Consider the following 26,153-nt stretch of genomic DNA (forward strand, 5'->3'; position numbering starts at 1 on the left):
CTAAAAATTTAGCAAGCTAATGTAATGTAGGAGATGGAAAGGCGTGATGAAAAGATGAGGCCTTGGGGAATGCCAACATTTTTTGCAGTTGTATAAAATTACAAAGAAAAACTACTAAATGTACGCAAAAAATCCATCGCTGATATCTGCATCTACATTCAGGCATCAGCCCTCTCAGAGGACTTCACTGTTAGAAAGAATTGTCAATATACGCCGATCAGGCATAACATTAAAACCACCGACAGGAGAAGTAAATAACATTGACCATCTTGTGACAATGCAATGTTCTGCTAGGTGTTACTTAGATACCACCCACCTAGACCAGACCAGGCACCCCCACCCCATAGCAATGACACTCCTTGATGGCAGCAGCCATCCCCAGCAGGATGCAGCCTGCACAGGCACACACACCGAAAAGGTTTAGGAACAACTCAAAAAATAACATGAAAAACAGCACAAGGTGTTGACCTGTCCTCCAAATTCACTAGATCCCAAACTGATCCAGTATCTGTGGGATGTACTGGAACAAGCCTGATCCACAGAGGCCCGTTGCCAGACACCACAGGACACCCTCAGAAGGTCCATGTCCATTCTCTGATGAGTCACAACTGTTTTGGAGGCACAAGGGAGACCTACACAATATTAGGAAGGTGGTCATAATGTTATGCCTGATCAGTGTAAATGTGACTCCTAGCACTTACCTGATCATATCACTGGACTAATGTTATATATGTCAGGGGAATTGTTTCTTTCTTCTAGTTCACCATGTTAGCATTCGGCAGATTTACTCTCCCTCCTCTTCTTCTTATTAATGTCTCTCTTGCTCACACTGTCTACTTTGTCTAGGTTTCCCCTCTCCTGTGAACAAATATGTGTGCCCAGCGTGCCCCTGGCAACTACAACAGCTGGAATAGTGTTCTGTGGACTGGGCAGAGCCACTTCATTTGTTTCAGATGTAAACCGCACACAGAACGGACATCTAAACCATGAGCAGAATTAGCTGAGACCAAAGCTGGGATGAAAGAAAATCGCTAAGTCAACCTTTTGGTTAATTGGTCCACCGCTAATAAAATGAGTCACATACTAAACTTTGTCCTTGTCAGTCTTTTCATGATGCAAGGGAAAACATTGTTCCTCTATGCAAGGAAATAAATCTTTAGTTGTATAAATATGTTTGTTTTTTTGTTTTGTTTTTTTCTGGCTACAAAGCTGGTTTTATCTGTTTATTTTTACAGTCCCAGGATGCAAATGTGTCCAGGATAGGTCTCTTCACTTCTCTATTTTCGGTCCTCCTCCAGGGTTTGTTTTGGCAGCTATCAGTCAGTCGGGACTTTTAAATTGCCACACTGCATTTAGATGAAAATTTCCCTTAACGTGATATTTGGATTTCCATAAAGACACAATGAGATCTGTTCGCACAGCGAGCCAGGGCGGGGAAGAGATGTGTACTTGGAGTGTGTTCCTTCCCTGTCTGCCACGCTGGGTGAATGCGCGACACGACACTGCAAGATGCAATCATGAGCTATTTACATGGAACAATGCAGGCAGCTAATTAAGAGGCGCTACAAAGCCGTGGAAGCCCGGTTTATTAAAAGCCGAGGCACGCGTTTTAAAAGACAAGGTTTTGGTGTGAAATACTGACTGACTGCATTGGAGAACGCTTGAGAGATTGTCACTACAAAAACATGCTATTTAAAATTACAAAAGCATCCGGCGACTATACCCTTTAACGTTATGTTTGTTCTTTGGGAGGTGAAAAACACTTCAGAGTGACAAATAGCTGCATGCGTTCACCTCATTCGCAGCGATACAGCATAAACACACTGAAAACAGTAGTGTTTGATTTCACAGAGAATGCCTGCCCGTCTCGGTAATGTTAGTATATCCTACAGAAAGCCCGAGGACAGAGATTGAGACAGAAATCGGATGAAAAGCACTGTGAATACACGCTTCATTTTAATTGCCGTCTCGGCAGAGCGATGTCTGACAGGTAGGTAAACATCTAGACTACTAATTTGCTCAGGCCAACATAATAGTTTTTGCATAAAGACACAATTTAGATGAATTTCACATGTAAACAAGTGGTCTTTAGTGGGACAAGGTCCTACAAACCTCATCTAGCATGGCGTCAAGGATCATTAGGCTTTCACCCGCAATGCTCAAAATTATTAACAGTTTGACTTCTGTCATCTCAGTAACAAACACGTGCTTCACACAGATTATTTCCAGTGGCTTTGTAAATACACTCTATTCTATTAGATCTTTCAGGAAGTACCAATATATTTTTGGGGACTATTTCACAGTTTCATTTCAGAGAGTTTTTCGCTACTTTTTCACTGCCTGACTTAAAATTGATCTTGGCAGGGTGAGTTGTCGCCCCCAGGTGCTTTATATTCAATAATGTTATCTCCAGTTGCACGGAAAGGAACTCGAGGTGAGGAGACAGGGAACCTGGAGAGGCTTCACATTCACTTTTGAGAGGTGGAAAAAGAATGGTTAGGAATTTCAGAGTAGCACTGGTGGCTCTGCCATCCGTTTGAGAAAAGGTGATGGATTCAGCCTAAAGGAAAAAGCTGAAATGTCTCGAGAAGGTATAGGTTTTAAATCCGGATCCCTGTGTGGCAGGTGGTATTCTGTGCCATTTTGTGCTCTCTACTCCGCAGCGTTAAGTCACAAAGCAAGCAGCTTGCTGGGATGACAGTTTAATGAACGGTGTTGTGTTCGGCTCAAGGTCTATGAAGGGTAAACTTAGAAAACGTTAACTTCAGACAAGTGCTTTGTTTAACGTATCCTATTAAATCTGGAGGCATGCTTGGTGAAATGTAGCATGCTTAATGATTGTTTGTCTAAAGTCAATTAATGCACTCTCTCTAAGTGATAATACGTAAAAACATATTAACAAAACTGCACGTTTCCCAGACAATGCATTTCATTTGCAGAATCTTAAACAGAACTGCACTCATATAAATCGCTGAACTGATCTTACGTTCATGCTGCTGTTAAAATTCACCATATTTAATCGAAAAGCTCATTACTCACAGCTACACAGATATTTTTTAAATATTGAAAAATAGTCAGTCTGTAGCTCTGACATATCAAACAGAAAGCCTAATGTAGGTGCTGGAAAAAAAAGATCTAAGAAATTGATAAATAAAATCGCAGTATATTCCAGACGATTAAAGGACATATCAGTGACATTCTGTTCATAATCACAACAATATGTGTCAAATTGTGTATTTTACAAGGGAAAGATTTTATGACACAAGTATGAATAACTGAAAGAAGTCCTGAACTTCCAATCAATAGGTCATAAGAAATACAGAGAAAAGAATTCATGTCATTTAAGTTAAAGCTTCAGTGATCTGGGTGTACAAGGTTATATGAATACATATTCAGTGTTCATAGCTGAGCTGGCAAGCAAGACTGTGTCTTGTTTTTTGTTTTTACCTTCTCTAGGAGGTTAATCTATGCCCACATATTTCAAAGTGGACAAGATGACTGGCCTCATCCATCACCTGTTCTAAAATTCCTCCTCTGCTTATAGGTACTCGGTCGAAACCTTTCAAATATTATTAATGTGTTTTGCAGTGCAGTTATTATTTTATTATTGTGTCGCAATTTTGCTTAACTGAAGAGTCATGTCAATTTCTGTGTAATATTAGGAATCAGTTTGTGGACCTTAAGCATTGGTTTTACTCTGATTTCCTTTAAAGGCAATAAGTAGAGTTTTTCCCCAAAAAATAATTAAAAAAATTATACAAATATAATCCATCTCAGTCATCGCTTGTGACCTGTTGAGAGCGTGTGGCAACGTGTGGCTCTGCAGAAACCCTGCCCCTTGACTATAATCTTGTGTGTCTTCTCATTTTCTCATATAGAGAAGTCGGTGTAAAAAAAAAACAGTGCTCAACGTGTGAGAGTTAGTGACTGTACATTGCTGCCTCCGTCTTTCTTTGCCTTGGATGAATAGAGCATTGGAGCAGAGAGGCCACAATGGCGTGTGCTTTACCTGCAATCACGAAAATGGAGGAACTTCTCTCGGTGGTGTGCCTGGGCTGTGTTTATTTGCGTGCAAAAGCCAAGAAACAATCATTTTCTGATTCACCGCTTTGTTCTCACTAACGCCACTCCCTCTCTTCATTCATCCAGGTATGAACGCTGTGAACGCTTTTACAAACGATAGTAATTACTCCTTTAACGTCTTCGCTCCACTTTGTCAGTTACTACAACCATGCTCATGATTTGTTTGCTTTAGCCATAGTTTTACCATCTTTGATTTTGGCCAGTCCCCCCCCCCCCTCACAGATTCATTGGCCTCAAGAGAAACCATGTTGTTTTTAAAGTCTTCCACAGCAATTCAGGTATAAAGACCAGGTAGTCTGTTTGTTTTGTTCAATTAAAAGCCATAATTCAAACCACAGTAGAAAAAAAAACCCTAACCTAATCCTACTATGGTTGGTTGCGTGGGTGTTCCAGTTCTTTTAGATCCTGTTTGTACCTCATTGCTCTTGTTATAGTACTATGTTAAGCTTAAAGATGGAATAGTTGCTCTGCAGGCATCAATAAAGGCCACTAATGGTAGAGTAAGTCCCATTAAAAACACAGGTATGCGTGCAACTGAGTTACTCTTATCAGGTGAGGCACTGTTTAGATGAGCAAGGCCTCAATCCCTGCCCTTGCCTCCGTGCTCCGGGGCTGTAAATAACCACTGGGTTAATGAGGTGTTCCGTGTGTGGGAGCTTACATTTGCTTACCAATAAACTCCTGCCAGGGACAACATCAATCCCTATTCCTTATAATGGCATTTTAATAGGTACTCATTTCAAAACGCTGCTGTACCATCGGTGCAAGGGATGGTGGCAGGTGTGGGAGATAGGGAGGCAGAAGGGCATGTGCATTTGCATGGGCGTTAAGTGCCAGGAAGGTAAGTGCAGAGAGGATGATGATAACGATGAGAGGAGGAAAATGACATTTTAAAAATAAGTAAATAACACCTTGACAGATCCTGACATTTCTCTTGTATTCAAAGTACCCAAACCTACAGATTTACACTGATCAGCCACAACATTAAAACCAAATAAGTGAATAAAATAAAAGGGTAAATAGCATCGACCATCTTGTGACAATACAATGTTCTGCTGGGAAACTTTTGGACCTAGCATTGAAGTGGATGTTACTTAGACGTGTACCACCTACCTAGACCAGACCAGGCACCCCAGTCCCATAGCAATGACACTCGTTGATGGCAGGAGCCATCCCCAGCAGGATGCTGCCTGACACCAAATCCACTAGATCGCAAACTGATCAAGTATCTGTAAGATGCACTGGAACAAGCCTATTCCACAGAGGGCCCTCCCCTCCACCCACAGGATCCAAAGGCCATCCTGCTGCCAGACACCACAGGACACCCTCAGAAGGCCCATGTCCATTCTCTGATGAGTCAGTAAACAAACCAAATACTTGATCTCACAGACCTGATTCAGAAAAGATCAACATTTGTATGTGGTGGATGTCTGCATCCTGAAATCTGCTAATTTTAAGTTTGATCACTTAACGCATATTAATAAGGGTTGGACAGATGTATACAAATAATAGATGACAGGATGGGAAAGTCAAATAAATTAATTCTTTTTTGGGCAAACAAACCACTGGAGAGTATGCACCATCTCGTTTATCTAGTGTATATTTTATTCTGAATGAATTACCTCAGTTTATGGAGAGGAGTGTGTTCATCTGAATCAATTTGTGAACAGGGACATCAAATAAGACACATAGCATGGGGACATTATACGAGGTAATAACAGTGTGGTTCTGGTCGGAATGAGCATCTCTTTTGCTTCTTTGTTAAAACCATGTGACTTCCCCAAGGTTAAAGTAATTCCCTTTAAATTTGTACCTAATTTTCACCCTATAAAGAACCAAACTGAGGACTTCACTGAATATTAGACTCTATATTACCTAATATGAAATGTCACCAATGCCCTCCTTAAAGAAAAGTTGAAAATTTAATGATTCTTTCAGGGAAGCCGAGCAGCACAGCAGAAAAATGCATATTAATACACAAAATATACACAAAAAAACCCCCAAATAAATCACATGAAACTTCATTTGCACAAGCACCATTTCACGCAGTAGCAGTTTGAAGAATGCTTCACATCGTAAAGACAAAGACATGCACTTAAGATAAGCCAAATGAATATAATGCGTAATTGGATCTGTTCTGCACCGTTCAAAACCATAGTGATAATTGGAACCCAATTTAGTGAGAGTACGGAAATGCTCCTATCACGCAGGATCATCAGAAACATAGCCATAGCTCATTTTCAGAAATAATACATTTCAAGTTGTAATTCCTTTCGTGTAGAGATTTGTGTGCCTTGTCTAACTCGTCATGTCTGCTGTTTATCTTTCAAATGCATGTCTCCCTCTAAGGCTGAAGTAATATAATTGGCTTGTAGTGTTTTAATATTGGTATTACACGCTGATCAGGCATAACATTATGACCACAGACAGGAGAGGTAAATAACATTGACCATCTTGGGACAATACAATGTTCTGCTGGGAAACCTTTGGACCTGGCATTCGTGTGGATGTTACTTAGACATGTACCACCCACTTTGACCAGACCAGGCACCCCCACCCCATAGTAATGACACTCCTTGATGGCAGCAGCCATCCTCAACAGGATGCAGCCTGACACAGGCACACACACAAAAATGGTTTAGGAACAACTAAAAAAAACATGAAAAACAGCACAATATAACCAAATGTCCATTCTCTGATGAGTCAGAACTGTTTTGGAGGCACAGGGGAGACCAACACAATATTAGGCAGGTGGTCATAATGTTATGCCTGATCGATGTATCTTAATATGAGCTTGGTCCTGTCTTTCGTAGCCCATAAACATGAGTTAAGTAAATAAATCTTGTCAAACATCTCCTTTTCATTGAGTTGTAATTGTTATGATTATCTTACAGCATGATACACATTCTTCTAATGAGAGATTTTGACAGCATGAAAGGAACAGATGCCGCTAATAACACGAGGGCATTATACATTCTGACATGTGAAATATGTGTAATTGCCAGTTAATGTACTAATATAATCTGCCATTGTGAATTCATATTGGGTACACAGTTGGTTCTGTGAGTAATGGAAACATTTAGTTTGCTGCATGCACTGCAACATTTAACTTAAATTCAAGTGGGTGACTGGATTTTAGTGTCACCAGCTGCATCCATCCATCGAAGCTAAATGATGCAGAAATATTCGCCATAGTGTGGGCCCGCAAAACAAAATGTAGAATGTTTAAAAATAGATCATTAGAATTTATACATCCATGCATGACCTGGTAACAGACCTGACCTTGTAATCTTAGTATTGTTACCTCAAAACTAGAGGCAAACCTGTTAAAGGAGCTATATGTAAGACTTTTAAATTAAACAGCAGAAAATGACTAAATGACACTTTTGATTGTATTTAAAACATATTAACATATATGTGTTGAGTTGCAGAGATATTTACAGAAGTTCCTAAATAGCTAGCCCCGTCCGATCTGTCTTGCAGTACCATATTGTAACTCAAGGGGTGATAGTGAGTCACTGCAGAGTGCGATCTTCTGTGAGTACAAGATGAGACAATGAAGAAGTAGTGCGGTAAATAGCTTTTAATGAATTAAAAATGAAATTTGATGCCGAACTCGCAGCATTTCTTTCATATTGGTGATAAATAAATGCTAACTCTGACTATATAGCAATAGCTTATAAAGATATAATCTTACTGACACTGTTCTGTGTCTTTTGATTGACAATCAAAGTTTCTGCACTTCCTTGCAACTTTCTGGTAATATGTGGCCCCCTAATCGGTTCTGAGCGGGGAGCATGAATTCAAAAGTGAAATTAGCCGATCATCTAAAACTGTGTCAGTCTTAAAAAAACAAGTTTTCAAAAAGTGGACAGATTGTTGATAACTCTGCTGCTATATAATGACAATAATAGCTGCATTGCAATGGCTCAAAGATTTCCTCATTCCCTACAGGATTTCTGACAGCGCTGATGCTTTTCCGTTCTTTGCATTTCATCACTGCCACCTCAGAGTAGCACGAGGAGGCTTTGTGAAGAAAAAGCTGAACACTTTGCTGTCATTTATTAGAAAAACAACAATTATCCACACAATGTTAAATATACCTCATGATTAGAAATTAAACGTTTTAAACGTCATAAAGGCCAGATCAGACCACTTTTGTCGTCCTCCCTCCCATCTTGTCTCACAATAGCGTGTTCGTCGCTGGAAAGAAAATGCTTACTTTATACGAAAAAGTCTTCTTAGCCTTATATTATTGGAATAGTTTCTTACGGCTCGCTATTTAATTTGAAATATGTGGACATACTGCTTACATTTCACCCAGCGGAATAGCCCATCATAACCATCTTTGTGATATAGCACATCCAGAACCAGCCAGTGTTCAGCTCTGCCAAGCCAGGAAACCCCAAGAGAGCCAGTCTAAGCTGAATTTGCTTTGTGGCACTGGCTACAGGACTGTTAGAGGGAAATGTACAAGATGTAAGACTATGGACAAAATGTATCCTTTTTTTTTTTATTGCATATGTTAGATATACATTTATTTAAGGACTTTTGTTTCTGCAAGAAACACCAGGAAGGAAACAAAGTCTGTAAAGATGATGCTTCCCAAAAGTTACAATGATCACAGACACAAGTATGCGCCACAAGTATGATGTCAAGTGCTCCAAACCTTGAGTGGCAAGTCCAAAACGTGGTAGAAAATAACAAATGTGTCTGTTCAGGTAACTGTTTACTCTACTTCTTCCCTTTTAGTGACATTTGACATGAATTGGAGTCTGTATTTAAAAAGAAATGTGTAAATTCCTCGCCCAAGTTTGTTTTCACGGCAAGAACTGTGCAGCCGAGGTTTTGCCAGAGTTCAGCACATCTGTCTCGTCTGTTTGAACAGCAGGCACGGTGGAAGGAAGCCAAGCCTAGTCTAGCTGACACTGTTTGTCCGTCCCTCCAAAACAGAATTTCAGATGTTACCCTGTGGTTGTCTTTCGGAGCTGTGAAAAACAAACAATCCTGCTTTTGTAGAAGTGCTGAGCGCTGACGAGGTGCCGACTTTGTCTTTTAGAAGCATTGAACTGATTGTCCATTTATGGACAGCTTTGAACCATATTTATCTCATTTAACTGTTGAAATAGTGTCATTTTATGTATATATATCTATATATATATATAGATATATATACACACACACACATAAATATGTTCATATAGATATAGATATACTGTATATACACAGTATTCTTGTCATGCAGTTATTGTATAAACAGGTGTTTTGCAGTTCTATTAGAGGCAGTACTGGCATGTATGATCATCCACATTTTCTGTAATTCCTCTGTTCATTTGCTTTAAATCTAAATTCCGCTAATGGGGACAATAAAGGCGAAACACAACACAGAATGAAGAACATAGTGGAGCGTGAAATGAATAAATGTAAGTTGGCTGTAGAAGCAGCGCCATAATAACAGTGGCTCTGTGGTAGCTTACAGGGAGCCACACCGACGGACCCATTTCAGTTTAATATTCTGTTAACATTATTGTTGAACATGCTGGGCTGGAAGAGTGATGGAGAAACGCTCATTAACTCAGACACAGTCCGCAGGCAGAGGGCAGCATTGCACACCATTTTACTGCAGCGTGATTAATAAAACATGGGACTTCCAAGAGGTTCCCTTTAGCTCGGCCTCTGTCTATCTATCTATCTATCTATCTATCTATACAAATCTGTTGAGAGCACTTATGAAATCTATATATTACATTTTTTTTTTTTTTTTTTTTTTTTACCATCGTGACCTTTTAGCTGAAACTTTCTCCCTCCCAGTGCCTGTGCTGACCTCGTTCTCACATTCTTGAAGCTAAATCTGAGAACCTTTGAGGGGGGTCACTTTTAATCTGAGAGAGTATTTTCAGAGTGAAAGTGGATACGAACCAAACCCACTCAGAAAACTGTATGGGGTCCAGTTGGACTTGGTTAGCATTTGTGTATGTAGCGCATGTGCTACAACCTTAAATAAGCCATGTACCGCAGTGTTGTGACATGTGCGTGTGCTCGTGTTTTACTGAGTAACAGTGTCGGGGTACTTGTATGCGTCTCCGAGCTCCCAGTGTGGCCTTCCTTCTGTCCACGGCACCCCTCTGAAAAATCATTCCTGTGAATGGGATCCATTGACCCGGGCTGTGGCTGAGTGACACCCTGTGGTGTAGCGCCCGATCACAGAAACGGTTCATTTGTTTATAAGCTGACAATCACAGGCAGACCAAACCCTGAGAGACACACGAGAGACATAAACAATGTCTTAGCTCTGAAAGTCCAACTCAACTAAATATGATGGTTTCAGTTATTTCTAATGAGCCATTACTGTTACACTTAATGAAAAAATGAATAAATAGAATAAGAAAAATAATCTATTTTTGAAAGAAAGCAAGCTCTTTCAGCCTTTGGCTTAAACATTACTGTTTGATTGTATTTCTACAGAAATATTAGTGATGCTAGGCTCCAGCCACACCGTGACTCTCTACAGGATAAGCGGTTATAGACAATGCATGTTAGTGATGCGCATTCCTCTGTGGTAACATTTGAATTCTGAGTGTTACCAACCTCCAAAACACAAATGTTTCACTCAGTTTGAAGTTGGGATTGAGTTACTCCCCGAAGAACAAAATCCACCCCTCGCTGCACCTCACTCCACCAGCACTCCCACACTGAGCAGAGACACAAAACACAAACGAAGGATAACCGACCTAAATTGTTTATGCTTACGACTGTATATATGTAATTTGGGTCTGCCACAGAACACTCAATTAACCCGTCACAATGCGAGCGCTCGGAAAAAAACTCAATAGGGGCTTGAAAATTCAAATCCAGCACAAGCAGGTGATTTGTTTCGATTGCCATGCCAGTTTCTCTTCTAAAAATTTGGTTCTTTTCTCACTTGTTGAAGATAAATAACATATTTTCAGTGTTTGTCCGTTGTGTTATCTGGAGAAATAAGAACGGATTTCAGTGGTACAACAGTATTTCCATCGCGTGAGTCAACAATGTGTTTACTTCGAATTCTTTTGTATTATTGGTTGTGTTATATGAATCACTGCTGGTAAGAAATCAGGCAGTTGTTTTAACCACTTTAAAATAAAATATGATGGCCCTGGATCCACTTGCGTAAGCCCCTAAAGTCCAAAGAGTTTGTAGATGTAAATACCTTCTCACTGTAGCAATAACTATTTATCATTCATAGGCGAGATTCAATGGAAAAGTACGGGGAGTGAGTTCTAGTCAAAACCGTGAACATTTCCAATATGTACCTTCTCCACTGTCCTTGCAAACTCGCTGAGACTAATAGGTTCCGTAAGCCTTGGGTATTTATGTGGGCTGTCCTCATGCAGGGGAGACAGACATTATGAAAACATTTCAGTCCATGTCTGACCAAGCCTTTGGGGGTTTCAAACAGAAATCGAAGCATGTAGGATGTACAGCTGTGGCTACTGTGCGTGGAGCAAACTCCGGTCTTTAAACAAAAGACAGGTTTTCTTCTCACATGACAGTTGGTGAGCCATGTTTGAGTTAAGAATGGACTAAATGTGCTACTGTATGTATGATATACTACAAATACATTGAGGTGCATGTATGTTTGGACACTGACAGAACATCAGAGACGCGCTGATGCTACAGGTATATAATGAAAATGCAGACTCACTTCACATCCAAACTGGAGGAAGAGGTTAGGAGTTATAACTATTTTAAACACAGCACTCAGAGGTGGTCGGACAACATAACAATCGTACATCAGAATCGTACAACAGATGGCGCAAAGAAACGGGTTTCCTTCTTTGTGATGCTTTCCTAGTCCTTTATGCAACTGTTTTACAGCAGCTTACACCACTTTTTAATCTTCTCTTAAACTCCTGGGTTGCTTTCACAGGATGTATTGAATCATTCTCCGTCTGTAATGTGAAGCACCGTCCAATCACCAGTTTGCTTCATTTGGATGAATCTGGGCAGTATCCAGTGTATCTGGCATTCGGTAACATCATCAATAAATACCTGTCACCCAGTGCCACTGGAAGCCACGCACAGCCATACATCACACTACCTCCACCATGTTTTCCAGATGATGTCATACGCTTATGAGCAGGTTCAAGTCTTCTCCAAACTTTTTTTCTGCCTGTCATTCTAGTACAGGTTGATCCAGGACTGGTCTGGATTATTTCATTTCTGCTGGTCTAATCAGGCCTTTCCATTCTTCGGGTTTATGAATGGGTTGCAATTAGACATGAACCTCAGGAGTTGTTCTTATCAAGACATCTCCTTACAGGAGACCTGGATAATGATACGCCTACATCCTAGAGAGTGTTCCTCACCTGGCTAATTGATTTTTCATCATCCACGACTGTTGCCTTCTGCAGATGTCCAAACCTGTATCTGAGCTCACCAATATGTTTTTGTTTTTTTTTGCCCAGATTGTACCGACCTGTTGGTTTGGCCAACTCTTAACATTCCAGCTATCTCTCTGATAGATTCCTTTTCATTTACAGCCCAAGGACGGCCTGTTTCACTTGCACAGCTCCTTTAGACACGTGCTGTGAGTTCACAGCAGCAGTTTCCAAATGCAAATGCCAATCTTGGAAACAACCCCAGAACCTTTACCTGCATAACTGACGAAGAAATAATGAAGAAATATCCCACGCCTGTAAATGAAACAGCTATTGAGTCAACTGTCCAATCCCCCTTGAAGACAGACAGCTAAAATAACAACAAATGTGTCATTGTCCAAAAATATCTGGACCTAACAGCATCGTATTAGTAGAACAAAAGAAATGAAGAAAGATGGAGCAGGAGCAGTGACAAAACATACATAATGTTGCATCTTGTTGATTGACAATCCGCAAAAAGACCAACACATCCTGCTGTTTACCCTATGCTCCCATTGGCCAAAGCTCTAACCCACACTGATCACATATTATACATAAGCCCAAGGAGATTTACTATGTAAATATACTGAGAACTCAGTCAACAGAGCTCTTATTGCCATGGGTCTCAGTTAACACACTGCAATGACTCTTAGACCGATGCTGTGATAATAGCCACAGTGAGACCTACGGTTTATTTGTCCAAGACGGTGAGGGATTGACCAGAGCTACATCAGATAAACAATAACACACTGTGCTTGTTTTAACAATAGGAAAGTGATTTGACCTGGTGTCGCAAAATGCACAGGGAGACTGGCTCTGTACATGGTTGGATCGAGGCATGGCTGGGTGATTGAATCTTTAAATGGGCTGGTAATAATTAGAGAAATTAATATCCTGTAATGTCCTCATAATACAAAAGTTTCTGAGTATTCTGCACTCGTATCTTTTTTAACTATGTAACGTCTTCCTTTCACAAAGGATCGGATATTTGTAACATAGTAAATAACAGAGAAGAGTTTTTTAAAGAGAACTGTTACGGTAGAAATAAATTACGCAATATGTTTGATGCCATGTCTTTATTTCTACCTCTAGTTCTCCGCTTTACAGGAAATAGACGTCTGCACGGACATCTGCTTTCAATTCCTACAGGTTTGATTTGTCCAATCTGGCAAGCCCACCTCCAGCCCCGTGTGGTGTTTTTTTTACAGAACCTGTTTTATTATTTAATTGTGTTTTAAGGAGTAGATGTCTGTCAAGGGGATATTTTTTCATATTGAGATGAATGAGGACATAAAGAAAGCAGAAATTCCTCAAGGAACTTTAATAACCAGGGGGGAAAAAAGAAATCCTTTATATTTCCTAAACTTTGTATTATGTGGATGTAATAGTTACATGCATATACATTACATTGCTGGTGGTTCAGTTGCCGGGCTGAAATAATATCCCCTGAGCTAATTTATGTCTGTAATGTCAGCAGGCACCAACATCTTGGGTTTGGGTGTGGAATTAGGCTCACCTGTTATCAAACAGTCTTTACAAGCTTAAATTACACGTGGGACCTGGTTATAGCTAGGAAGTGAAAATGGTCCGTGTTGAATTGATGTCGGCGTCTCCAGATCTCGGTTTCATGCCTTGAAATGATTTTGCCTGGACTGCTCTGAGCTCTCATGCCGCTCGGTTCGACTCATGGAATTCACACCGTTCTTCATACTGTGTTTCTAATAGTAAATGAGCTGTAACGTCTGTCAGCGAGAGCACTCAACGGGAGGCAATTAGAGGAGTGACCTGCACCTTTATTTGTTTGTACTTTTAAAGAATGACTGAGTGACTTGCAAGGTCTGTTGTTTTTTAAAGTCTTGTGTTACATGGAGCGGGGGATACGTGCCGTTTAAAGTGCCGTTTTAACATGACGTGAGTGCAGTTATGACTGTCCGACTGATTTTCCCTGCACTTTTTCTTCTAGGACATAATCACACAATAAAAAGGTACTTTTGTTTAGCTCTGCATTTACATGCAAGGTCAACTGCAAAGTTGTAGGGAATAAGAAAGAAAAGATAAATAGAATTTTATCAAAGTGTCCAACGTAGGCCATAATAATGAGAATAAAAGACATTCAAGCAGCTATTTGATCATGTTAAGTAATTTACTTTTTAGTGATTACCCCTGAATTCTACATTGGCCAGACATGGCAATCTTACCCTCTGTAAACAGCCAGAGAAATTATTAATTATATACCTATATGTATACTTGATTTTTGTTTATGGAATCTCTTACCTGTTGTACATACTTACAGCATTGCCCGTACACATCAGCACATCTAGCACCCGACCCCTCTGACATGAAAGCACAAACTAACAAGTCACTTAGCCCTCCTTTCCTGTTGATATAACAAATCAATTAATTCTCATTTCCTGTACATCTAAAGAGTCAATTAGCTCCGGTTTCCTGTTTGTTTCCTGCTGGGACGACATTTGCCAGCAGGGCAGCTGTCTAGTTCGTGGCAGACCTCGTGCACACATCAAACAACGACGTCTAATAGAGGCCTTATCAGAGCACATTAGCGACACATAAACATGGCATGAACTCCGGATGAGGGCAGCGTGGCAGCATGTGTACGTGTGGGTACCAGCTCACTGTTAAACCTGCCTTTGACATACATCGTTCAGCCACAACATTAAAATAACCTGCCTAATATTGTATAGGTCTCCCTTGTACTTGATCAGTTTGGGATCTAGTGAATTTGGAGGCCAGGTCAACACCTTGTGCTGTTTTTCATGTTTTTTGAGTTGTTCCTAAACTGTTTGCATCCTGCTGGGGATGGCTGCTGCCATCAAAGAGTGTCATTGCTATGGGGTGGGGGTGTCTGGTCTGGTCTAGGTGGGTGCTACATGTCTAAGCAACATCCACACGAATGCCAGGTCCAAAAGTTTCCCAGCAGAACATTGGATTGTCACAAAATGGTCAATGTTATTCACTTTTCCTGTCAGTGCTTTTAATGTTCTGGCTGACCGATGTATTTTGCTCTTGAAGCTGTTAAACACATTAGCAATAACTTACTTAAATACTCAACCGACAAACACAAAACATTGTTAGAATCTCGAGTCTGCTAATAATTATTATTATTTTTTTTTTTTGCAGATTTGTCATGAAAAACAACCTCTATCATGTACACATTGAAATTTGATTTAATATGTAATTCGCTAACAAAGACCATACCTTAATTTATGCAAATATATTTATTGGTAAACATGGATGGACGGATGAGAAGGTTTGAAAGGAATGGGATGAAACGGGGTCGAGGGGATGGGATGAAAAGTTTTGGAGGGGATGGGATGAAAATGATCGGAGGGGATGAGATGAAAAGGGCTGAGGGGATGGGATGAAAAGGGATTGATGGGAAGGGATGAACAGGGTCGGAGGGGATGAGATGAAAAAGGTTGAGGGGATGGGATGAAAGGGTTGAGGGGATGTTTGAGAACTGAGACGAACGGGGGGGGGGGGGGGTTAGGAGACACTTTTATAGGTAAGCACAGGAAATAGAATGATATGGGGCGTGGTCTAGTTCCTGAATTTAAGCTATAATAACTTCATATATTGATTATTCCAGCTTTAAAGACACTATGGTAGAGGGCAACACATGCCATTATACAGTATATTTTTCCCACCAATTTGCTTTGCAACCAAAGATGAGCATTAAAATCCAATTTGAATCTAGATAAATATTTTATTGTTGCCATGGTAATACTATTACAATCATCTCATGCCATAAATGAAATGTGATGTAAAGCACTATGGTGTATGCAGTCTATCTATGTAGACAGCTTTAAAAACTGAAGTATTGTTACCATCATATGCATTTGAAATTGTATTGTATAAAAAAATAACACATATGGACATCATGTTGACAAAAAATATAAAAGAAAGCCATAGGGAACGTTGGCCTACAGCAAACACAGTAGTTAAATAAATTAAACAAATGACCTCTATGTGAAAAGAAAGTACAAAAATCAACACAAGTTCTTTCAGCAAACACATACAGCAAAGCCGGTGATAACACTGATACATAAAGTACAACACGATCGCATGTCCCTTTTTTAAAAAAATTCATTTCAGTGAGACACATGACACGGACTATGGTGGTTAGTTCCTGATTTTTCTTCCAAAAATATACTGCATATCTATTTATATATTTATATAAACAACAACAAGGCTTGATAATTTTCTTTTGTTTTTAATAATTCTAAAATACATCTATAATATTTAGAAACAATATGTACAATTTCCCCCCCGCCGCCGTGCAGTAGGTTTTTATGCAACGTTAAAACAGATTCTTCTAAAATGGAAGAATAAATTAAGGTCTGTAAAATAACACCTCTGTTTGCAAGCCCAGGGGGGGTTTAAGAGCTGATAGACTTTGTTTGTCACACACACGCTCACACACACACACTCACACAAAGGACATAAGGCTCCAGATGTACTTATGAAAGGTACTTGATATTCGGCTATGGTTTTTATGGTTTACTTCGGTGAGATCTCAAATTCTCAGAGGCACTGAAAGTTGAATGAGTGTATACTGTAACAGTGTCATCCATCAGAGAGCTGATATGCCATTTAATGTCTCTGAGATGTCTGATAACACTTCTTCTTTTTGAACTTTTCTTTCCTGCTATATTCTGCGTGCTTGCTCCTGCTCTGTCTGTAAAATAAACCCAAAACCATACCTTTATGTTCCAAGAGAGCTCTCATCATATGAACTCATTATAACCTCAGTTCCCAAGACATGATTCACCATTGTGATTCACCATTCGGCTCCAACAACACAACTTTTATCTAGTGAACTGCTACCTCACAGCTAGAGCTCATGTTACATCGTTTCTCCGTGCTCTTTCACAGCCTCCTCCGAGCCTTAAAATGCTCAATAAGCCCTTACTTTACACTGAAACCGACGTATGTTCAAGTTTTTGCTCAAGGAAGGCTGACAGTTGTTTATAGAGTCCCAACAAATGCTCTACTAGAGAAACAAGGTCCATGTCTGTGGGATCACTGTGAGCAACGTGCAGAGGAGGAGGAGGAGGAGCGAAAACGCTAAGGATGAGGAGGCGGGTGATGCCGAAGCCGCGTGATGGTGGCCGTGCTGGTTGTGGGCTCTGTGAGGTGGCTGCACTGTGATGTAACCGTTGATGATGCGCACCAGCGGGGGAGGCGGGGACTGCAACCTGGAACTGTGGAGAGAAGACAAAAAAAAAGAAAAGATAAATTAAAATGAAACATGTGTCTTTATCACATTTATTGCTCAAAGGCTTCCAGTACTTGATATGTTGTTGCCACGGGGCTTGTTATATTTCACCTTCTCGTTGTAAACCGCTGTGAGGTGCACACCGCCAACTTGATTAAAGACGTGATGACAGTGGATGGGTTGTTTGCTTATGTGCGCCAGCCAGCTCTCAATCAGACATGACTGACCCTTTAAATTTAACTGTTGCTCACATTCTGACAATCTTTTCATTCTCAAAGTTGGAGAAAAACACAGCACAAAGCCAGATTTGTAAAAAAAAAAAATCAGCCCATCAGTTACATCAGCCCATCAGCCTGGTTATGGCCTTATTATTTCCAGACTTTTCCTGAACTTTCTTTTAAAAACATCTCGCCACGTATCTGCACTTTGCATTCTTTGAGAATAAAGGGGGAATCGTTTACCTAATCAGCAGAAGAGCAGGGCTCTTCCCGCAGTTGCCAGGGAAAATGTGCAGTGTGCGGGACGTAAACAATGGAAAAATTAATGACGATAAAAGCTGCAACGGAAACGTTCTCTTACAAAACTCCTGGGCATGAAACTCATTGATCAGCTCGTAATCCAGCTGCCAGTCCACCAGCCAGTTTTCCTTCCCTTCCCCAACCGCTCATTTGGTTTTTCTCCATTTGTCTTTCCTTTTTTTTTCTTCTAAATAATATCTGCTCTCCTGTTTGGTGAAGAGCTTGAGATTTTTTGATTTTGACTGGCCTGAACCTGACCTTAACCCGTTGGTATTTCCAATTAACTTAAATACAGTAATTAAAAATACAGTATATGAAAACACTTAGATCTTAATTTAAAAAAAATTATTCTAGCTCTCATCCCAACTTATCTGTCATGCCTGAAGAAAAATTCTAAAAGGAAATATATTGGACAAGTGAGTGTCGGACTGCTTTATGGAGCGGTTGGCATGGCAACTGATGGTTATGTCACACCCTGTTTCTATAGTGTCAAATAACTAAATGAAACTTATCTGAAATTATATTAACTACAAAAATGACAGAAACCATCCTTGAAAAAAAATATATATATTACGTGTATTTTAGTGTTTTAATTTGGCCCAAGTCCCATCCGTTAACATGGAGGGGGTGGAGCTTATGACCTATACTGCAGCCAGCCACCAGGGGGAGCTCTACTTGCTTTGGCTTCACTATTGAGGAGCAGCTCTGTGTCTGTATTTATACTGTCTATGCTTTGGATGGGCAAATGAAGTATCCTTGGATTTGTTAGCCACAAGAATTTGTGAGTCAAGTGCTGGTCAACAAAAAACGTTTAACATATGGCGTGTGTATGGTGTGGAGAAAACCATGACACAAATGGCCATCAATACAAACTACCATATTTTTCCATTCCCCAATCAAACTGAAGGTAACCAAACACTTTGATTAGTGAAATATTCCCCCATAATTAACCTTCACTAAATTAAACTCAACTGATGATAAGGGATGTGCTGCCATTGATTAGTCTTGCCTTTTATACGAAAGATTATTTGAGAACAAGCAAGCAGCAGATAATTTAAGCCACACCTTTAAGTAAGATTTATTTCTTTAAAGTTTTTGTAAACTCTTGACGTAGTTTTTATTAAACGCGCACAGAAGGTTTTCACAAAGTTGTGCAGCAGGTTTATTTAGGTTTGAGGGCGTCAAAGAGGTGCGAGGAAACCAGGTGTGACACATCACTGTGTGGCCATGCATCAAACACAACGGAGAACTGTGGAGCTGCAGCCGCTTCTGTTTTCCCCCGACCTCGCCTCGCCTCTTCTTACCCGTCCGACTTTTCAGACATTAAAATATACAAAAATGTGCGCTGGGTACACCGTGCAACGTGCGTCCACAAACAGTCTGTTTCTCTCTGCTCAAAACTACGGGGGCTCGCAGAAAGAGAGAAAACATTTCTGCAGACAAAATGTACACAAATGCTAACAAACCTCCTCTGTTCCCATGAAGAACAGACGCTGCTTGGTTGGGTTTTTCTTTCCAACACTAATTCGGAATAGTTCTTACTGTACATGGGAAAATACAGGGGTAGAAATCCCTATATATATTATTGGCAGAGTAATGGACGGATTCAATTTTGCAAACCCTGTATTTTGCATTTAACCATTTAACCCATTTATGTATGTTAGTTTTATAATATCAGAGTATAAATCAATGCTTATATTATAAACAATGACTCTAAAATGATTTTCTGCCAACACTCCTTCTAAATTGGTTCTTAGAAACAAATTCCTATTCAACTTGTCACCGTATAATATAGGAAACAGATCTGCTCACATTCTAAACTTGTTTGAAAATTGCTGACAGGGAAATATCAATTTGGCACATAACAAGGTAAAAATGTGCACAATTACCATAAAATATCTAATAAGCAGGCACCAGGTGCTGGATGCATCTAGTGGAAACTGAAACGGTGATTCTGGAGGAAGTAACTTGTGGTGCTGTTAAACTGGGTTGAAATGGGGTGGTCAAAACTAGAAGAAAAAAAATAGTCGAATCAATAGCTCAATCAATTTAATCCACACGAAGCAATGATTTGTTGCGTGACTGGTGTCATAGACTCCAGTATATAAGTTTCGACTCGGCGTTCCTAATAAACTGGCAGCCGAGTGCATATTCAGACCAGTTCAGGCTGGATTTTTCTCTTTGGATTGAGGGAGGAAACTGTAAGGGAAATTTTTTTTTGAGGAGACTTTTAGTTTGTGGATTTAAGCCAGTGTAAAGAGAATTTAAAGCTCTACGTATTAACGCGGGGAGAGCAAGAGTGAAGACAAGTAACGTCAACACAGAAGCTCATGAAAATAGATCCACACGAGAAGTGCAGCTAGTATTCTCAGGCCACGTGTAGACATCTTAGAAATGTGTAACCATGTGCTGAAATGACATGTATGACAGTAGCGTTTGTGTTGCTGTTTAAACAGTCCAGGTCTCCATCCGTACTATATTACATAATAGTCACCAGACAGCCATAACAGATATATTTATTAATGACTAACAAGAACATTTTCTTACAGCACATTTATGTTGAAAGGTAAATTTTCTACCTTATTAACGTGAGTCCTATGCTAGGACGGATTTCCTGTGCCGTTCATTCATTTCCCTCAGACACAGTGAGAAAATGTGGTGTGAGTTTTCTCCTCGCTGCAACAAGGGCTTTTTGTGTGAAGTTTGCGCGATATTCTCCTCGCTCTTTTAAGTTGCTCTGATTTTCACCCACAATTAGGTGAAACTGGAAACTCCAAATTGCTCGTAGGTATGAACGAATGCGGTCGGGGCGTACACGGCGGCCTCGTGAAAGACTAGAACCTCCAGCTGACCCGTGGTCGGGGCAGAGAGCCGAAGCGAGCGCAGCGCAGCAAAAAGTCCCTTGTAATCTATTATAAATGGTATAAATTATATCTGATATGTGATATAAATGATTTGATTATAAAAATGATCAAATATGGCCGCCACGCTTGCCAACCATTTAGATTTTTCTGCCTAGCTCTCCAATGTTCAAATAGAGCAATTTCACAGATTTAACTCCCCACATGATTACTACAGGCGCTCCAGAAGTGGACATACATTCACAGCTGTTACCCAGAAATATATACACCGATCAGCCACAACATTAAGAATACTGACAGGAGAAGTAAATAACATTTAGTGACAATGCAATGTTCTGCTGGGAAACGATGTTACTTAGACGTGTGCCACCCACCTAGACCAGACCAGGCACCCCCACCCCATAGCAATGACACTTAATTCATGAGGTTATTATCACCTTGTTCCTGGTGTGAATAGCCAGGCTACTGCTCGATTGTCCCTGGGGTGATACATGCTAAGATCTCTGAACTGTGACTGTGGAGAATGGATGGGGGGGGGGGGGGGGGGGGGTCATATTAATCATCATAAACGTTCCATTGAAACAAAATGTTGCCTTTACGCCAACCTGAGAAAAGTTTCACCATGGCAGACCACACCTTGTGCAGAGGGCTTCTTCTTGTCTGAAAGGTGAGCTTGTTTTGTTGTCCGGTTAGTCCCTGCCTAGAGCTACTACGAGACCAAAGCCGATACTTAGCAGGAATTCCCAGGTTGCTATTTTCACATGCAAGATACTTATACCTGCTAAGAACTAGTCTGAACTCATACCACAGTGCTGTGTGAGTGTGTGTCTATATATCTATATCTATATCCATATAGATATATATATGTGTGTGTGTGGGTGTGTGTGTGTGCTGAAGTGTGTGCTGACTACATGAAGAGTTAAGTGATATGATATGGAGGCTGCCTGAGCCTGCGGCACCACATCAGGAAGTGTCAGTTTTATGCTATAGAAAAGTCTGCATTCCCATTTCCCCTCTCTCCCCTCTCACATCCGCTCTGCCTTTCTTCTCTCGGCTTTTACCGTTATACTCTTTTATTTCATTCTGTCCTCACCCCTAGCCTCTCATCTCAGGTCACTGATGACACATGTGAAGAGGCGAGACCCTCGTCTATTCATCTCTCTCTTTCTCTCTCTCTCTCTCTCTCTCTCTCTCTCTCTCTCTCACCTCTCCTCGATGCGAACCCAGAGGTCGTTAAAATGCCGGTGCCGCTGTTTCTTCTGCTTGTTCCTCCTCTTCTTCTTCAGCATTTTTCTCTCAGCTTTCTCCAGCAGCTCCAGGCTATCTGGTGGCAGAAGCATGTGGGGTAACAGGTCGTCCTCCAGAGGACGCCCCTGATCGTCTTCCTTGTGGGGGAGCTCGTGGAGGAAGGGCTCCAACAGAGGGGGCTCATCGTGGTGGCCTTCCAACTCCGAAGAGGCAAGCCTGGATGATGACCTCCTGGAAAATGTCACAAGACCACAGCATATACTTTAATGTAGGCTCATCTGTGACAACTTTAGGGTAAAAACTAAACTGCTTTAGATTCCTTTATGTTTTTAGATCTTTAGATTTGTTTTCACAGGAAAAATAAAAGTTGTAGAAGCAAAACAAATGTTGAGTTTGCTGTAAAGTATGCCAAATACATGCTCATGTACAGTATATGAGTTTTGTTTGGAAATTGGACTATATCCAACCTGAGAATACTTTAAAAATAGATAACAAAGGGTTAACGGTAAAGAAATTACTAAATTAAAGAAAAAATAACTAAGGAAAAGAGAAAAGAAGGAAAGGAAAGAATCCCTGCCATGTAAGAACGGGATGTGATCCAAGAATCCATATTCAGTCTAACAGAGAACATATTCAACATTTTCTTGAAAAACAACAAAAAGGTCTGAAATAGGAAGTGTGACAAACAAACCAAAACTCGTCTTGGTGATTAAAATCACTGTTGCTTCCACTGAGTCGCTAGGCATCTGGACGTACAGTTGCAGGCCCAGGCCCGGTGTTAGCTCGTGATTAGCCATAAATGGGTCAGATGCGGGTTCATCTCAGCCTCATAATCCCGTATCAAGCGCAAGGGTTGGTGTGTGAAAGTGGACTGACTCATTCATTCGCTCCCACACAGGAGCAAGAACACAGATTTGAACGGCGATAGCCACCCGCAGTGTGTCATGGTAGAGTGCACTACATGCTTCACAGCAGGAGGTATGAGCCCTGCTTAGGTTGGCCTTTTCAACACCGCTTCATAGGTGGCCGGTGGGGAATTTGTCAGATTTATCTGGGGTTTACAATCTGTTGAGTGGAAAAATCCCAAAGAATGGCAGACTACGCTGAGAATCTGACACCCAAACATCAGATTGTTAATTTGGAATTACTGTACATTTAGTGTCAACTAATTGTTGTCTGGAATAATTGCCAGATGATGCTAATCAATTTGTTTTGGCTGGCTTTATACAATGATGGACAGAAGAGTAGCAGGGACATCAAAATGACTCTGATTGCTTGTAGGACAGTCTGTTTTTTTCTCTGTATCAGCTGAAAACACGTCCCAACGGAGTGTGGCAATCATTCTGTTTGAACTTTAAATATTTTATCACATTTCAGTCCATGAATTATGTTTCTACATGATGCACATGTGAGTGTGAGTGTGTTTAAGGGCTGAATTTACCTGTTTATGGGCTGCCCAGCAGGGGTGTGCTCCACTTCGTATCCCTGGCGACGGAGCACATCAATGACCGTATTGTTGCCAAGAAAGTGACCTGCAGCCGAGAAAAAGAAAAGTGGTGACCCCCACGCATTTGGGCACTAGCGATCGGCTATTGCGAGCTAAAGGAAACAAGACATTTAATATCCCTCTAACTGATCTCTTTCAGAAGATTACAGGAAAAGTATAATCAAGTCCTAATGTGTAGGAATGTAGTAGAGAAATAAAGATGGTGGAGCCCACAGAACAGAAAGGAGAGGTTGTACCGTGATGACAAATGCTCACATGCACAAAATATGATAGAGGTACGGTTTTAGGTTATTTTTGTCAAGATAAAGTGTTTTTAGGTTAGTTCATTTCTAACATCTTTTTTTCATATGCTCCATACGTATAATCTGAAAAAAATATATATATATATATATGTCAGATAATAAATGAGATATTCCCTTTCTTGTCATCAGATGTTCTTCTCATTTTAACTTCCACCTAAAAGTGTAATCCCAGCTCTGATTTTCTCTGGATCTCCTTTCCACTTGCCTTTCTCCTCTATACCTCTTTACCTTTCTTCCTCAATGCTTGACCATACGTTGCTAACCCCCCCTCCCATATTTTACCTCCTTTCTTCCCCTCCCGTTTTCATCTCATCCATTCTCCTCCTCCTTATCTCTAACTTCCCCTCTTCTCCCCGCTTCCTCTCTTTCTTGCGGTGACCCTCTCGGCTAGGTGAAGTGGGGGCATTGAGGCTTCAGGTTGCCATGTCAAGAGGTCTCCATTCTTCCTCTCACTCTGACAAAGGGGAGCGGGGGCCCATTGTTTGGGCCAGCTCAGCCGTGGCACCACAGAGCTGTGTAAACAATGAGCCCCGGCACTTTAATCTGGCCCAGAGCCATCGATAGAGGGAGGTTAGCCGAGATGCACTATGGGTGCCATGATGCTGCCCCATGCCATGAACTAAATGCTGGTTTAAAAGCAATGTCACAATATGCACTGGTAATAGAGAAAAAGGAAAAAGGTCTGAGGGAGGGGGCTACTGAAGAAAGTGCAATATCAGCATGTGATTCTTTGATTTAATTGTATTTGTGAATTTTAATGGACATTGTCTGCTTAGTCACTTTGAAAGGAACAAAGGATCACGTTTGATCAATTTGATTAAAGCTTTTAAGGCTTTTTACTGGTTTACAACTGATAAAGCTTCAATTTACTGGTTTTGGGAAATGTCGCATTTTTATAGCGACATAAACTTTTTTTCCCCCGTGAGCATTTTCCTCACGTAAGGCATTCATTCATAGGTTAAAGTTCAGATAAACATTTGCCTTATCTTGATGCCAAGGTGCATTTAGCAAGAGTTCTTCTCTACGTATCTGAGAGAAAGAACCACACAGGGACTTTTTTTTTTTTTACTTTACTTTTCTCAAAGCAGTAATCATTATCAATACAGGTGGTCATCTAAATATCCAGAAGCCCTTAAATCCTCCATGAGACCAGAACGAAACAGAGAGACAGAGACAAAGTTCTCCAGCCTGCCCACGTTTAGAAACAACTCAGAGTGATTTATGCAAGTTTACGTCAGGGGATTAAGGTGGGACAAATGGAGCTGTTCAGCACAATGTAGGGCCACAGAGAGGTGGGCGGACTATGAAACTTCAAAGGGACACACACACAAATACGTATACACACGCAAATGCTAAGGAGGTAAGCCATCAATTTTGTCATGTCCCCCAAAGGCCAGTGTGTGTTTGAAGAGTTGAAAAAGCCCAGAGCTTTAAAAAAAAAAAAAAAAAGAAAACACACAAAAAAACTCACTAATCATCAAGAAAAATGTGATTTAAAAGGTGACGTTTCTGTGCTCTAAATCATACTATAGTATTTTGTGAGCTCAAGTTACAATAAAAACTACAACATCAAAAATAAATCCCAGTTTATCCTAGTTATCCTTAAATGAAATCATATTAAAGATACTCCATTAGTCTCACCGTTTGCACAGCTCCTCAAAAACAGTTTTCCTTGAAGCATATTTTTCAAGTCCTGCTTAACAAGAACATGTTTCATACTAAATAAAAGGGGTGAACCTGCGGCGTGCCGGTGAGCAGAAGTCACAGAATTACACATAAAAAGAAAACGTAGACTTCTTTGATTAAAAATGATTGATGCCCTGGAAAAAGGCAGAAATTAGGAACAGAAAATGAAGATTTAGAAGGGCCGCATTTTCCTAAAATTAACCCGTGCATGATGTAACCCTTGGCAACTTGACATGAACTATAAGGCTGAAATATGTCATGTGACCTCATACTGCTAATACCAAGCACCAAGCGATGCATTATTCCGGCAGAG

General features: G+C 40.5%; 1 protein-coding gene across 1 annotated transcript in view; it reads right to left on the bottom strand.

Annotated features, from left to right (window-relative positions):
* Positions 1-16,209: 16,209 nt before the first annotated feature.
* Positions 16,210-26,153, bottom strand: part of trabd2a (TraB domain containing 2A) — a 57,674-nt gene continuing 47,730 nt past the window's right edge. Inside the window, exons 5-7 of the mRNA XM_084572295.1 lie at positions 23,787-23,877; positions 22,304-22,576; positions 16,210-17,704 (exon numbers count right to left, since the gene is read on the bottom strand). Coding sequence (XP_084428421.1) covers positions 17,494-17,704; positions 22,304-22,576; positions 23,787-23,877 — 575 coding nt within the window. The 3' untranslated portion in view covers positions 16,210-17,493. The remainder of the gene's footprint in view (positions 17,705-22,303; positions 22,577-23,786; positions 23,878-26,153) is intronic.

Source organism: Chelon labrosus (assembly GCF_963514085.1).
Source record: "Chelon labrosus genome assembly, chromosome: 22".
NCBI lineage: Eukaryota > Metazoa > Chordata > Actinopteri > Mugiliformes > Mugilidae > Chelon > Chelon labrosus.